Source organism: Hippocampus comes, unplaced genomic scaffold, assembly GCF_001891065.2.
Source record: "Hippocampus comes isolate QL1 unplaced genomic scaffold, H_comes_QL1_v1.1 scaffold186, whole genome shotgun sequence".
Taxonomy (NCBI): Eukaryota; Metazoa; Chordata; class Actinopteri; order Syngnathiformes; family Syngnathidae; genus Hippocampus; species Hippocampus comes.
In genome coordinates, this window is record NW_017806236.1 from 1,058,146 (window position 1) to 1,074,631 (window position 16,486).

Below are 16,486 nucleotides of genomic sequence, written 5' to 3' on the forward strand. Positions count from 1 at the left end.
AAAGCACCACTGTACATCTATCTCAACACTGAGCGATAAAATTGCACATGATATTGCACCGCATTGATCATTGGAGAAGAAATTACAAATCAAGAGTTCTTTTTATTAGCTGTTATCATAAATCTTGGTCACTATGCCGTAGATGATTTTTTTTTTTTTCACAAATAGAAAGGACAATTTACCGTACTCCTCTGAGATTTATTGCAACAGTTGGATCCTAGAAGGACCATCAATTACAGTCAATCACCAATAGGTATGCTGTGTTTAGGGCGAGCAATTTGTTTCGGAAATCACACATGAGAGAAGAATGTCAGCAGCACAATTTAGACAATTAATTTTATACATGACCGAAAAAAATCATTGGGCATCTTTTCGGCTGAGTGGCCTGCGTTGAGGAAAAGGATGTTTGCATGTGAGGAGTTAGACAGCATGAGGGAGCAGATCAATATTGTCCTTAGATGGAGCTCAAGGCACAAGGACCACCCTCATGGTGTTGGTGTAACCGGAACCTGGACGCCAGCCGGTCACAACGAGGGCTACGTCACCACTCTTGAAGAACTTCTGGTGCTTGCCTGCACAGGTAACGACAACATCCAGATTTCACTAACAAGGCTTATGATCACAACATGCTTGTCTTTTGGTGACTCCGAAAGTCAGCAGGGTCTAAAACGCTTTTTGGCCACCAGTACTCAGCAGTGGCCTATGCGTGGAAGTTAAAGAAATGTTTAAATCTTGACCCGAGACACATTTCTATTTAATGTTAATGATTAAACGTCACCTAAAATGCAACGAATCTCATTCCCTGACATCTGGATTTTGGCCTGTTTTACAGCCGCTTCTCCTGCCCCACCCCCCACACACACATTTCTTTTTTTTTTACCCTTAAATGAGTTTTTTCAAAGTGTTTCCTTGCCCAGATGAAGGCTCTAGACCAGGGGATGTCATTGATTTTTGTGGACTTGATTTATACAGCAGTCTTACTCATTAAATACTGCATTCCATTCTAATATATTCACATGTCCACACATCCATTTCCGACACCGCTTACCCTCTCCAAGGAGAGCCACGGCAGTGTGACCCACATTCCTAATTACTATACAGGCAAGAGAAGGAGTCATCAATAAGGTTCTACTAATTTTTTTTTAATCCTAGTCGAGTAGTAATAAATTATAATTGAGCTGTACCGGGTTGTGCTCCGCTTGTCAAAAGTACAGTACAGACGTGCATACCTCATGGTCATTTTTGCAGGAGTGACAGTCCCATCAAGGGTTATGAAAAGCATGGACATTAGGTTAGCAATGCCAGAGGCACGTAGCTCGAAAGGATTGTCATGTCTATCCATTCAAATACATGTACATGTACCACTCACGTGGTACATGTACACATCTCTCGAACATGCAATTTTTGGTCCAGTATATAGTTTTGTTTTTAGTTTTTTTGTCAAGCCCTTCTGTAATGGCATCCAATCATAACGGAGGTGGGAAAAAAAGGAAGGAATGAGGACTTCCATGCACTTCCTCCTCCACCGACATCTATACACCCATTCCGTTTTGAGACAGTATTTAATACTCTAATACAAAATTGCAACGTTTCACGATAATCTCATTGAAGATTTCTATCGCCCATCCCTAGGTGCCACTGTCCTCTACTCCAGTAGTCCCCAACCCCCAGGCCGCGGACCGGTACTGGGCCGCACAGAAAGAATAAATAACTTAAATTCCAACAACTTACTTTTTATTTATTTCGGAATCTGAAAGATGTTTTATTTTGAAAATTTATCGGATTCTCTATCACATCTGTCTGCAGTATGTCACTCTTGACGCAGGCGCGCTTCTCGGTCACATGATAGGTTACCGCTAAAATGAAACCCAGGAGCTAGCAAAATGAATAAAAAACAAACATCTTTGAAAAGTTTTTTTTCGGGAAGGGGAAAAGGCCCAGCCAGGAGACAGAAGAGGAGCCTACGACTTTCAAAAAAGAGAAGGCTACATTTAATAGTCCTACTTAAAATTCCCACGCACCTAGCCCACTCTGCGTAATATGCGGCGATGGTGAGTCGTATTTTTCATGCACTTTGTATTTACGGTGTATCTTATTTTGAAGGCAACGAGAGAGTGTTCCGGCCACATAGGACGTTCCTCGTATGATTGGTGTTTATTATCATGTTTAGAAAATACCACAGTTTTCATGTCATATCATATTATTTTGTTGTATTTATCTGCCACACCTAAAGGGCCAGTCCCTGAAAATATTGGCTGAGATTAAACCGGTCTATGGGGAAAAAAAGGTTGGAGATCCCCGCGGCTCTACTCTATTTCATTAAAATGCTTCGGTTACAAGCATGCTTCTTTGTTACTCACCAACTTCCAGGGCAAAGTTGACTCGCAGGTCGACGTCCTCGGCCCAGACGTCGTTGGCGGGTTTGGTGTACAGCACGGGGTAGATACCGCGGTAGAGGTGAGCCTGGCGGGCCGCCTGACCGCAACGGGTCACGGCGATGATGGGTGCACGGGGCCTGTACCTGGATAGCATGTGAGCAGACCTGCACGAGCACAAACCAAGTTCCCAAAACATTTGAACCCTTTGAAAGGTAGTTACAAAAAGAACAGTTGATTGGAAGTATTCTATATGGAAATATACTTCCTCTGTGGCAATTATTATTCATTGACATGGCAATACACGGGTGTTGGGTTAAATTGAGTGACTGGAAGAATATTGTGGCTGTCGGAAGTAAACATCATTGCATTAAAGGAGATGAATAATTTGAACCCTTTCAAAAGAGATTCACCTCAAACTCAATTCAATTACAATTTTCTCAGCAGAAGCAGTGATAAGTCTTTGACAGTACAACAAATAGATATTCATCTCATACCTGTTTATATTCTCCAACGTTTACATTTTGTCAAAATGAGCCCAGCGGGAATGTGACATCAATTTAATGTTCAATATTGGATTTTGATGCCATTTTGATGTTGAATTGACATCAGACGCCCACCGGGAATTAAATGTTCAAATTGTGTCAATAATGTCACTACTTTTTTTCAATCCAATCCAGTAAATCTTTTAACTTCAGTTGTACAGTATTTAACTACTATTATATACAATACATTTGCATTCAATCTTCAATCTTATTTTTATTGAACCCCAATGTGCAAATATCTTTTAACTGTAACGTCATTCAAGTACAGTATGACTTTTTATTTTCCTGTATTTTAGTGCAGTGTTTATGTTCAAAAACAATGCATAATGTTTGGATGGCCTCCAACAATGTTAAATACAATTTTTTTAAGAAAAAAAAACTCTGACTTGTTTTTGAAGACTGAGGCCAACTATGCTAAATGTATTTTAAAGTTGGCCATACGGTAAATATTGTTTGAGCTGGCATTTGGTGGAAAAAAATGGAAAACTAGCGCTCATTGTACTACATTTGTGAGTGACAAATTTGTCACATGAGAATATTTGTACTGAATGTACAGTAGCTACTGTAAATTCAACATCCCTTATTGGGTTTGACTGTTGCTTTCATGTTGACGAGTAATCAAAGTATTTTCTCTGTCGCCGCTACACGCTCCTAAAAAGCGAGGCGCTATTTGTCGGTCAGCATTTCATCACTGGCCAGGAAGTGGACAGGAGGCATTTGGAGCTTTTCGGGGCACGCTGACATCTGGGAACAACTTGCTGACAGCAGTGAGGCTGAATCAAATTGAAAAGTTGCAAAGTGAAACAATGAAGGAAAAAAATGCGATAAAGCTCTGCGGAGATGAGAGGGCCTCATCACAACATGATCTTGCATGTGTAGTGGAGCACGTTGATGAGGGCCATAGAAATGCAACTGGAAATGTTGGCAACGTGGGGGAAAAAAATGGCTAAAAGACTTTCTTCAACGTATGAGCAATTTAACAGTTTTTTTTTTCCTCTCTCTCTTTTTGTCTTCTTTAGTTCACCTCATTATCTTTCTCATCCTGAGATAATGTTTGTATGTATTGCTTTAATTTTTAAGTCAACTACATAGAGTGTATGGGGGGGGGGGGTATATTCAAAACATTTTAGAGGTGACATTGTACCTGCCCAACTAGTTCTCCAGCAACTGTAAATGGTAGTAAGAAATGCTGATGTGTGATGTTCTATCAATCATAAGCACTTCACTACCCATGAAAAAACAGCTGCCTGTATCACATGCTTTTTTGAGGATGAACTCCTTCGTGCGAGGAATGAACAGGGAGTTAAAATTATCGTGTAAAATGTCAGGGTTCAGCTCCCAAAAGGTCAGAAGTGGCTCACTCAGACTCGAGCCAGGGGCGGGGGGAGCTTTTCTGTGGAAGGCACAGACGGACGGACGGGGTGGTCCGATTCTAACCTGCCGGTTTTGGTGAGCACGATAATGGCGCTGGCGCAGCACTTGAAGGACGCCTCCACTGTACCGATGGCGACGGTTTCCGTGGGGTCGCGGGTCAGGTGGGAGGTGCGACGCAGCTCTTCGAACATCTGCCTGTGGAACATGGCGGCCTCGGCTTCACGGGCGATCTGAACATGGGGATGGGGGGGGGTGGTTGCGAGAAGTGGGAGAAGAACATTTTCTCTCGCACCAATTCAATTTGAAGTCTTATCACGATATTTTTGCTCACCGTTACCATACCGTCAGAACCTAATATCGAGCCATGCCTCATGGCGCGCTGGTTGGGAATCATAGTCCCGACCCTGAAAGGCCCTGATGACCCCCTCACCTGATGCTGTGTGCGGACTGCCTCCAGGGGGTAGTCCCCCTTGGCCGTTTCCCCGCTCAGCATGATGCAGTCGTTGCCGTCCAGCACGGCATTGGCGACGTCGCTGGCCTCGGCTCGGGTCGGACGAGGCTTCTTGGTCATGCTCTCCAGCATCTGAAGGTCAACAACAACATGTCATATCACGACCCCAACAAAAAGGAGAGAGACAGCTCTCACCGCCGCGCTGACAGACCTGCGTGGCGCAGACGATGGGCTTGCCCAGCCTGTTGCACCTGCCGGTCATCATCTTTTGGGCGATGAACACCTTTTCCGTTGGGATTTCAATCCCCAGATCTCCGCGGGCGACCATGATACCGTCGCTAGCCTCCAGGATCTCATCGAATCTGCAATTGAAAGAACAGTGAAAAGTCTCGTTGGGAAGCTGCGGATTATTCCAGTTGATTTACAAATTAGGATGAAAGGCAGACGGATAAGAATAAGAAAGAGACATTTTGATTGTCTACCCCAGACAAAAAAAAAAAAAAAAAATTGGGATCCACTAAACCGTTTTGACATCAAAAGTGAGGATGAAACTGCATATATTGTTTTTTTGTTAGTTTTTTTAAATCCATATATGTTGTATTTATGAAAGCAATGAACTACTCCAGATAGACATCACAAAATGTAATTTCTGCATGTAAGGGAACCATTTTGCACAATGGAAAAAGACGCATTCAAAGAAATATTTCTGCGTCTATTTGAGTCATCATATTCATAAAATTCAAGTCACGTTTGAATCATCCACCCGGAAACCGAAAATCTTTGTCACTTTGAATTCAAAAGTACTACTTCACTTAACATTGCAACATAATTGCAGTTATAATATTTATTGTACGGGGTTAATGTGATTTTTGCTCCTGAAAATCACCGTACAGTGTCGGCACACCAGGATCGCAGACGTCACCGTCATTTCACACGCGGTAGTATCAACTTACCTGCGCACTCCCTCGTGGTTCTCCAGCTTGCTGATGATCTTGATGTCCTTGCCTTTCTCGCCCAGAGCTTTCCTGACGGCATGAACGTCGGCGGCCTTGCGGATGAACGAGGCAAAGACCATGTCAACGCCCTGCTCCACACCGAACTTCAGGTCCTCAAGGTCTTTCTCGGACAGGGCAGGGAGGTCGACGGCAGCGCCGGGCAGGTTGACGCCTTTCTTGCTGCCCAACATTCCACCGTTTTCAATCTCGCACATCAGGTAGTCGTGACCTTCGACGCAAAGACTTCACTCAGTAAAGCGATGTTTACCTTACACTATTTACGCCGCGGCATGTTGCCTTCTGTGAAGGCTGAAAACATATTTTGACAAAGTAAGGAGTAGAAACTAAGTAAAGATAGATTGATTGCTTCTCACCTCTGCTGGTACAGTACCTTGATAAGAAAGTCAGTCCCTCAAACTAATCTTTGCTCCTACCAAGGCTATTACAGTTGAGGAAAACTAGCAAAATACCGTGGTCGACTGGTTAGCACGTCGACCGTGTTCAATTCTGGCTCCGGCCTTCCTGTGTGGTGTTTGCATGTTCTCCCCGTGCCTGCATGGGTTTTCTCCGGGTACTTCGGTTTCCTCCCACATTCCAAAAACATGCACGGCAGGCGAATGTAATATTCTCAAAAGCAGTTGGTGTCAAACATGCGGCCTGCGGGCCGGAACCGGCCCCCCGGCGAGGTTCGGTCAGGCCCGCAGGATAATTTAAAAGTGAAAAAAATGCATAAAAGACACGGAATTAATATTTTTAATAAGATGCAATTTGTGGATTATCCGCTAGGGGCACACTGTTTTCCCTTTAGTTTGTAAAGTGTAGGCAGGGATTACATTTAGATTTTATATGCACATGTGTAAATGGTTTAAAAATTCCTTTCTTTATAAATCTCGTTTAATCTTAAAATGCATAACAATATTTTTCAATAACAATTGCTTGTTAAAGTTTTGTACCTTTGTACAATCAGTGGGATCAGTTGGAATGCATATACAGTGATCCCTCGCTATTTCGCGGTTCGTTTATCGCGGCTTCAGTGCATCGCGGGTTTTTTCAAACCAAAAAAATTTTTTTTGGAATTTTTTTAAATATACATGGAGTACATGGAGTGCTAAAACTAAAAAAAAAAGAAAAAATCTAAAAGTAAAATAATTTTGACCAAATAAAAACTAACTAACCATTCAAAAAAACAAATTGAAATAATTGAATTTGAAAAATGAAATCAAAATGAACGACCAAGAGCAAATCTTAAACTATTTTAACCCTGGCTCTTACCAATTTCTGTGACCTTGAGAGAAATCAGCCCGTCATCGACGTAGATGTGGCTTCCGCTCTGAACGACCTTGGTGATGTTTTTGTAGTCGAGCCACAGTATCTCCTCATCGCAGTTCTCCTTGTAACTGTCATCAAGAGTCAGCTTGATGGTGTCGCCTTTCTTCAGCTCGACCTCAGCGGTGCCACTCTGAGCAACAAGAACAAGAGCACATTGATGACCTTCATTCTCGTCTCATTTGTGCAAATCCAATGCTGGTACACTGAGGGCTGCGGTGATTCTTTAGCAAGAAGAACTTACACCCCTGATGAGCCCCGTCCTGATTTCTGGTCCCTTGGTGTCCAAAGCGATGGCCACTGGCCTATAGCTGAGTGAGCCTGCTCCAAAGCTTTCAGTTGCTTCACGGACATTCTTGATGGTCTCGGCATGGTACTGGGACATAAGTTGAAAACAAGGAAAACCGATGAAACAAAATTCATTTTCGTACCACAAACTGCTCTTTTAAAAGGTGTTTCTCTTTTTGGGGGAGCTTTGAATTGAACAGTGATTTGACTAATTGGTGGGGTAGATCAATCTTTTTTCACCTCGGGCAGGTGGAAAAGGTGAATCGTTTTCTTACGCAGCAGCACAAAAAAGTAACTGATGACTTCATCACATCTTGATTGGATTTTTGTGCCGCACGAAACTTTGGAGTCAGCCGGTCTTGTAATTGTCTCGTTTTTAAATTATATTCTGCTTAACTGTCCTGTTTTGTTAGGTTTTATATTTATGTACATCACTTTATTTCAACTCCTTTTGTTTTTAAAGTCCTCCAGAAATGAAACTGAGTTAAGATGAGTTTTTCATTGTCTTTGCATGTTATGCCTCAGGAATGGGTAGCTGGTGGCCTGTGGACCACACTCTGAGTCCCCCACCCTCCTTTTTTTTTTTTTTTTTTTTACCCCCCCCCCCCAAATTATTCAAAAAATGCTGTGAATACGCAAGAGTCAACTGTAGTTTTAAGTTGTAATGTTACCAATGACCACTAGAGGTCAGACATGCCTTAGATGCATTCACGCTGTGTCTTATACTTCCCAAAACTGCAACCTGAGTCCGTCTAATATTTTTGGGTGGATGTGGAGTGATAAACAGTACCTCAATGATTTTAAAATTTTGACTGAGTTGATTTTTTTTGTGAAAACATGTACAAATTGACTTCTTTGATTTTATGTTGGTTACTTGTTTAGCAGTTTCGTGCCCTTCTTGAATGCTTTTTTTTTTCAGCAAGAGTCTCATTTGCACTGAGAAAAAAATTACAGTGTGCGTGGTTATTTTTTGTTGTTTACTTCAAACCCTTTATTGTTGGGTTAGGATAGTGGATCTTTTATACATGCATTGAAAACTGTCTTATAAAAAATGAAATATCCCGACACGTATTTTGCACACGTACGTATTTTGTCCATATTTAAAGTGGAATTCATACATCTGGTTAGGAAGTAGCCCAGATTGTGGCCCCCTCCAGCATTTATGTTGCCTATCCCTCTCATACAAATTCCAAATGCCACTACCAAAGGGTTCAAGTGATGGCAAATAGAATATGATGATGACTGCCTTAGAATGATAAAAGGAACTTTGCAGTATGGGAACGTGAAGCATGCATCACTGTCATGGCTGCTCAGTAAAATTCGATTAAAGCACACATAACCAGGCAAAGTTTTTCATATTTTTATAATCAGCAAAGGCCTAATTCTCCGATGTTTTGGAAATATTAGATTGTCAATTTACTGTAGTATGACAATATATTGGTGTCTAATTCTGCACTTTAACAAACGGAATCTAGATAACCATGGACAGTGTGTCGCTTTCTTATTACAAGCTGCGAAGAGGTGTAAATCCAGAACGACAACTGCGACACCAATTTTAGCTCGTGACGCAGTTCAGGTTCACTGTCCCAAAACAGCTGCTTGAGGTGTTAGAAGAATATTTCCTCCAAGGTTTGTGTACGTGTGTGTGTGTAGTGTACGATTGGATGCTCAGCGGGCATCAACGTAATTTGCGCAACTGTTGGAGAAGTTGCAAGAGCTCGTCTAAATAACCTATTCTGTTATTAAAACGTTAACGACTTATCCTATGAGGAGTGTACTGACACGATGTGTTCTCAGTGGTGCAGTATGTTGAAAATACTGGGAAGAGGAAGACGACAAATGAAGAGAATAACGTCAAGGTTACTTCCAGTGGGGCCACACACCCCACATGCCTCCATATAAACTCTCTGGGTCTCCAACTATTAATAGCTGCACTGACAAGTGACCAGGCCGAGGTCAATTTCATTTTGTCCTTCCCAAGACAATTCGTGCATCCACTTTGCTTTCATGTTTCTCCGACTACAACCGCAAACTGTACACTAACAAGCCACAACATTAGGAAGACCTGTTAGAAAAACAAATGCCTTTACACTCATACAATATATTTTACAGTCTGTCAATTGCAACCGCTAATTTTTGTTTTTGTTTTAGTGCGAGGCCAAGAAGAGAGACCTTGTTCCTGACTCTCCTGCTGATATTGTATCATCACTTTGATGTAAGACAAAGTTGCGCGTGTGTGCGTGTGTGTGTGTGTGTGTGTGTGTGTGTGTGTGTGTGTGTGTGGGAGAGGAGGTGCACAGTTGCATGAGCAAGATAACTGTTCATGTGACATATGACCTCGCCTCAGGAGATATTTAAACGTCTTAGCAGGAGCCATCCTGGTTGTAAGCAAGCAAGTTTTTATTAATTTGGCCGTCCTTCTTTCGTCGACTAAATGATGAACATTTTCCTTTGATACAAAGCACAAACTATGATTTTTTTTTTCCCACATTACCTTTTGTTTAACTTTTAAAGAGTACCATGTGAAGGTTCTTACTGCGCCTAGTCCACTCAGGTGACAGTGAATGCAAAGAAGTATGACCTTTGTGAAAGGTGACGGGTCAACGGGGTATGTGGGTTTTTTTTTTGCCAACTCACTGGCCTCTTTGCAACATCCATGCCAAATCACTGGCTGCCACACAGATGGAGTACAAGCAACGAGATCCCATTACAGGCTGTGACAGGCCACATGACGATCGTGACTTCTGCCGACTGTAAAGGGTAAAGTCACTTTCAGTCGCTCCCATAGGGTGAGCACAACTGCTGCCGCGCCATAACATGGACCGTATTTCTTACACTCTGCTTCCATTGCAAAATAAATGCACCGTACCGATATGTTTTTGGATGGTTAGTTCGTCATTCAATCAATCTAGCGGACGAGGCTGACATTTTGTTCCACGGGCTACAAATTCTGCCTAGCAACAATTAACTCTGCCAAGTTGTTATTTGCCATACAAGTAAAAAGACCAAGATTTTTTTTTTTCTTGAAATAGTTCAACGATATTGTCGTGTTTTTTTTTTTTATTATGTTGATTCAAATGGCTCATCGATCCTTTCACTGTAATTGATAAGACTTTTCAGGTTTTCATACGCAAAGCACGCTTCAATACTGACATCGTAATGGAAAAAGCGTCACTCGGGTCATTTTTCCCTTCGTGTGACGCTGTTGCAAGAGCATCCAGCTCTCGCTGTTGTGGGTTATGCACAATCGGTGTCATCATGACAAAGGTTGAAACTTTTGGTAGCTTCGATAAAAATGGGTTTGTTTTCTTCTGAACTTCAACTTCTCGCCGCTCCACCGGGATCATTGCTTCAACGTCCACGCGACGTCCCAACAAGTTTATCGTCTTCCTGACTCAAGTCTGCACATGCTCAGTAAGAAGATGGAATAATCCATTACAATCAGAAGGGAGGGGACTCAGGCGACGATGATTGATAGATGAATCATCTTGATGTTTTTGAGTTTGTGAAATAAGACCGAAACAATCATTTCTTTTAATCAAAGAAAACGTTTAGTTTTTATGAATCTAGAAGTCCCCAGGCAATTGCCTTTGCTTGCCTAACGGTAAATCTGCCACTGAGTTTGCCTCATGGGGAACAAGTATGTCTCAATTACTTCCATACTTACTATTTTTCATTTGATACTTTTCTAATTACGGCCTGTAAGTGTTTTTAATGCAAATATTTACTGTAAGGGCGGCCCGGTGGGTGGTCCAGTGGTTGGTGCGTCGACCTCACAGTGCATAGGTCGTGGGTTCAATCCCGGTTCCCGCCTTCCTGTGTGGAGTTTGCATGTTCTCCCTGGGTCTGCTTGGGTTTTATCTGGGTACTCCGGTTTCCTCTCACATTGCAAAAACATGCATGGCAGGCTGATTGAACACTCCATATTGTCCCTAGGTCTGAGTGTGAGCCCGGATGGTTGTTCGTCTCTGTGTGCCCTGCGATTGGCTGGCAACCAGTTCAGGGTGTCCCCCGCCTACTGCCCGAAGACAGCTGGGATAGGCTCCAGCACCCCCCGCGACCCTTGTGCGGATAAAGCGGTTCGGAAAATGGATGGATGGATATTTACAACTGTGTAATGTAAACTAGTGGTCGACAACGGCACCTTTCCCCTGAAGTACACATACAGGTTATGTCACCAACCCCGAGAACGCCCTCCACAAACCCCAATGCACTCACTTCATGTGTGCCATGCGAGAAATTCATTCTTGCAATGTTCATCCCGGCCTTGATCATCTCCTTGGCCATGGCCACAGACCGAGAGACAGGCCCTGCACGATAACATTTTTACAAGTCGAAGACATCAAGTGGGGTCACTCGAATTGACTTTCATGGACTTGGCGTTTGTGTGTGCGTGTATTTCTGACCGATTGTGCAGATGATGCCAGTGTTGCGGGACACAGCGGGCTCCGAGTCGATGTCCAGCAGGCACATGTGCTCGATGAAGGTGTCGGCCATGGCGGCGTGCAGCTGCTGGGTGTGGATGACGGAGGACTCCTTAGACTTCGACATGATTGGTGCCTTCGGGATTACGACTGCAGAAAGAGGTCAGAGGAAGTGATTGATTTCTCATTGATAACAATGACAGGCATTCATTTTAGCCCAATCGGAGACCTATTGAAAGTAGATCTAGGACATCCGTTCTATTGGCATGATGGATCAAGATGACCAGTGCTAATGTAGTTTACTTCAACCACAATAATCAAACATCCTTTTAAATTAATCCCGCTTTGACAGTGTTAATCAAAATACTTGGCTACTATGGTAACCCTCTGAAAACCACTTGTTCTGATATCGTCACTGTTGGGTGGAAACGTCATCCTGCACCGTATGTATAAATATGGTCAATTTTATACTTACTCCTCGTGTGGTCTGTTATTTTTATAAATTACATTGGGGAACATAATTTTTTGTTGAATTAGGTCTGACACCTTTTTGGACAAATTTTTGGCTGCAGAATCCAAAATTGATCTTCGTGTTTCTCGATCATGTCAAGTTTTGGAGCTATAAAATATGAAATAAATAGACTTTCTTAGCAAGCATGCCTTTGTTTTTGTTTTGTTTTGTCGCTCATGGCTCTTAGACCTTTGAAAAAGAGCCTGGGAAGTTGATGAAAGCAAAGTCTTTATCTTGTCTTATATTTTCAATTTTAACAATGTGGTCTTGATAACCCAAGCAAGTTCTTTTTTTTTTGATTCCCTGAAATGCAATGATTTTGGAGATGCGAGGATTCTGCCTGACAATAAGGCATCACACTTTTAGGATTTTATTTTATTTTTCTTTGCTGATTGGCTCAAATAAATCATAGTCTACTAATCTGCTGCCTTAGGGGCGATGTCGTTTTAAATGTTACCAAATATGCTTCCTGACAAAGAGATGCTTGCCAATAACATGCAAGAAAATCTCAGCATGGTCTATATTTACACTTACAGTAATGTGAAAATAGTAAGTAATAGAAAAGGAAAAAAAAGAAATCAATGGCCGAGGTGGACCGATGCCCAGTGAGACAAGTTTTCGTGCGAGCTGATTAAACACCTCATGTGCATAAAGCAACAAGGACAGCAAAGCGCCTGCCTGGCTGCACTCTCCACATTCCACTGCGAGTTCATGTGGAGCTGAAGAAGAGGAGGATCAGGTCACTTTTGACACAAGGTTGAAGCACGGTCACAAAGGGGACTCGTACTGTTGAGAAGCGAGACTTCACGACTGTTGGCGTATTCTCGAGGCATGATGAACCAAGTCAGTGCTTGGAAACACCAAGCGTGCTCGGACCCCATTCTCACTACCAGCACTGGCCAAAAATAACCATCTGGGAGTATTTCTGGACAGTGGACTATGACTGTGGTTTTTTTTTCTTTCTTTACAAATTTGAATTTATGTAATCGTCAAAATGTCACTGTGCAAAAGTCAACTACGGTAGGTTTATTGATCATATATCATCAAATCAGATGTAAATATTAATAATGGCTGGAGTGGCGTTTAGTGCGCACTTGTAACTGTGTACTTGTAATTACACAGGTGTTTCTCAATAAATTCGAATAGTGTGGAAAATTTATTTCAAATTGCGATGAGGCATTCAGCAGATTAAAATGTATTCTTTTAATAAGTTAGTTATTTAAATTTACAGCTAACAAAAAAAACAATTCACCATCTCAAGAAATTGCAGTTTTGAATAAGAAACTATCTAAATTATTTTTTAATAGACAAGTTAGACAGGAACTGATCTGTGATTATGTTTGATCAATCAATATGTTTTTTGACTTTTAATTGAATTACTGAAATAATTTAAACATTGCTACGATGTTGTAATATACTTATACCTAAATAAAGCAAAATGTACCTCAGAGCAACGTAACGTATGTAAAATACATACAATTAAAGCAAAATTGAAGCAGGAGCGAATTGAAAACTTACTTCTTTTTTTTTTACAAAGTTAAAATGAATATCGTTTAAAACGTAGTGGTGCCAAATGTCCGTATAATAAACAAAATTGTTTATGAAATTAGAGATTAGTACCAATAAGTACCAAAATGGAACATGAAGGAGAAAAATATAGTCCATTGTGAAGATAAATTACAAGAAGGTTTGGGAGAGTTAATGATGATGATGATTTCTTTTTTTTTTTCGCAGACTATGAGCAAAACGTTGAACTGTTTGTCCTACACACACACTTTGTATGTGCACTCACCTTCGAGATGAACTTTGCAGGGAACCAAAGCGCCACTCAACTGACAGCGGCGGCTGCTTTTATGCTACTTGGTTGACCGGAACTACTTTCCTGCCACCAAGAGAATGAAGCGCGCTTCAGAGGTGTTGTTCGTCTGGTTGGTCAGAATCACTCCACCGTTCCGAGTCGACATGCACACGCACACACAAACGATTGCCAATTTTATGTCTTAGCATACGAGCACAAGAGGAGTATTTTAATTCACTTCTGTTTCAAAATTCCCAAATGATAAGATTATTAATATCATTTATTTACAATTTTTAACCAAAAACTATATATTTTTGCAGGGCTCTAATTATGATGCAGTTTGACGACTCTTGAAGCGTTCTTGGTTGAGATGATTTCAAATCATGTTTTTTTTTTTGCCCATTTTTTTTCTTTAACCAAACTGCGAAATCAACGTTGGCCAGGTTATTATCCAACGAGTGAACCTCCATCCAAGTCCTTCTCGTAACAACAGTATCCTCTAGTGGCTGATGAGTGGAAGTGGATAAATCTCCCAGCATCAAAACATGCAACAGAGTTTAACGGTTTCTGTAAAGTATAGCACATCATCCATCCATCCAATCATTATCTGAACTGCTTTTCTCGTCACGAGGATCGCGGGCGTGCTGGAGCCTATCCCAGCTGACTTCGGCCAGTAGGTGGGGTACACCCAGCCTGAACTGTTGCCAGCCAATTGCACACATCGACAAAAAACGATTCATCTTTGTATTGCAGTTCAAGAAAACTTGGAAATCCTCAAGATGTGATTCTTACACAGGAAACACGGTGCAATTGCAAAAGGGTTTCATAGTCATCAATTGTTAGAGTTTTAACTTTATTTGCGGTAGTGGTTGCTGGAAATGGGCCTTTGTTGTCAGGAAAAAGTGCTTTATTTAAAAATTAATAATAATTCTAAGTGATGCCTAACTTTTGAATGGTTGTGTATATTATTTCAAAATGTCCACATTTGAGATTTTTCAAACAATTATTTGAAATGAAGCAATGATCAAAAAAATGTATTTACGCTTCCCACTTTATTTCACAACACATTATTCTGTCTATTTCAATTCTATCAATGAACCTTTCACAGGAAATAATAAGCAGAAAAAAGCACGCCACTACCAAACACTCTTTTAAGTGGATTACAGTACACTGTGAAAAGCACTTAATTAGAGTGCACATACTGTTTGTATGAAGGCCTCGCAAGTGTGTAATCTGACCAGACTGTGGAGCAGCAGGTGGCTGCTCACAGGGGTTAACTGCTGATTAAGGTCAGACTGGAGATGCACACATTCAGACGGGGCAAAAAAAAAGTTTAAAATTTGCCAGATCTTGTCCGAAAAGCCATCACAGCACTCAGCTTTAAGTGTGGAGAATGGAGAATGTGACTCGTGTTGTTGTGTTTGACAGGACAGAAAACAGCATGTTGCAGGTGTCAGCCTCTCCAAATGGAGATCACACGAGGGCATCGACGACCTGCGGCTTATCGTGATTCTCGAGTGCACGACGGAACATGTGGAACATCCTGCTGTTCAGATCGCCAAGAGGACATCGAGAGTCGCACTACTAACCGAGCCATCAAACAGGGATCGTGTTTTTTTTCCACTTTCCCCCCCCCCCCAACTGGATCTCTGGATATAATCACTGTTTCATCAAATAAAAAATACGAATGCTCCCGGTTTCTCTGTGAAAGCAGGTAAGTGGTGACATTATGAATAGGCCATTCTGAACAAAAAATTATTAAATTACAGCCGTGAGAGGAAAATATCTATTTCAGTGTTTCTTTCCTTTCCTTGGCCGCAGAAGAGTAAAAGATTGTCCGCTGTTGATTGAGAAGTGCAAAATAGCTGCACATGGTGAGTCCAGATTATTTTTAAGGTATTTCATATGCAAAAGAAGCAGTTTGTAATGGACACATTTTAAAACTTACTATGCTACAGCACACAATCTATTTGGCTCCACTATAAGAGCTCTGGCCAAGATTCTGCCTTTCTAAAGCTATAATGATGCTCCCTATTGATTGATACTGTCAGAAGGGTATTGATTCAACTAGCCGTTAATCATTGTTGTTGATGTTTACAGTAGTCTACAACATACTTCCAGGCTACTATTAGCTTTCTTGCTAACTATATATATATAGCGTTCTTGCTAACTATATATATGAACAGTAAGTATATATATATATATATATATATATATATTCTAAAGCTATAATGATGCTCCCTATTGATTGATACTGTCAGAAGGGTATTGATTCAACTAGCCGTTAATCATTGTTGTTGATGTTTACAGTAGTCTACAACATACTTCCAGGCTACTATTAGCTTTCTTGCTAACTATATATATATAGCGTTCTTGCTAACTATATATATGTACAGTAA

General features: G+C 41.4%; 2 protein-coding genes across 2 annotated transcripts in view; one reads left to right on the plus strand and one right to left on the minus strand.

Annotated features, from left to right (window-relative positions):
- Positions 1-84: 84 nt before the first annotated feature.
- Positions 85-14,206, minus strand: LOC109507641 (pyruvate kinase PKM-like). Its single transcript, XM_019857241.1, has 11 exons — positions 14,082-14,206; positions 11,761-11,928; positions 11,573-11,664; positions 7,311-7,442; positions 7,013-7,199; positions 5,699-5,969; positions 4,957-5,107; positions 4,725-4,877; positions 4,358-4,524; positions 2,361-2,542; positions 85-572 (listed from the first exon to the last, which is right to left on the minus strand). The coding sequence occupies exons 2-11, from the start codon at positions 11,903-11,905 to the stop codon at positions 466-468; spliced, it is 1,587 nt and encodes a 528-aa protein (XP_019712800.1). The 5' UTR covers positions 11,906-11,928; positions 14,082-14,206; the 3' UTR covers positions 85-465.
- Positions 14,207-15,901: 1,695 nt separating this feature from the next.
- The window catches only part of LOC109507539 (poly [ADP-ribose] polymerase 6-like), a 14,732-nt gene continuing 14,147 nt past the window's right edge, over positions 15,902-16,486 (plus strand). Inside the window, exon 1 of the mRNA XM_019857041.1 lies at positions 15,902-15,961. Within this exon, the coding sequence (XP_019712600.1) occupies positions 15,959-15,961 (3 nt within the window). The 5' untranslated portion in view covers positions 15,902-15,958. The remainder of the gene's footprint in view (positions 15,962-16,486) is intronic.

Coding starts and splice junctions, on each gene's coding strand:
- LOC109507641 (XM_019857241.1), bottom strand. CDS start 11,905: ATGTCGAAGTCTAAGGAGTCCTCCGTCATCCACACCCAGCAGCTGCAC. Junction 5,970..7,012: donor TCTCAAGGTCACAGAAATTG/GTAAGAGCCAGG, acceptor TTTGCGTCGAAG/GTCACGACTACCTGATGTGC. Junction 2,543..4,357: donor GTGCTCACCAAAACCGGCAG/GTTAGAATCGGA, acceptor GTGCTCGTGCAG/GTCTGCTCACATGCTATCCA.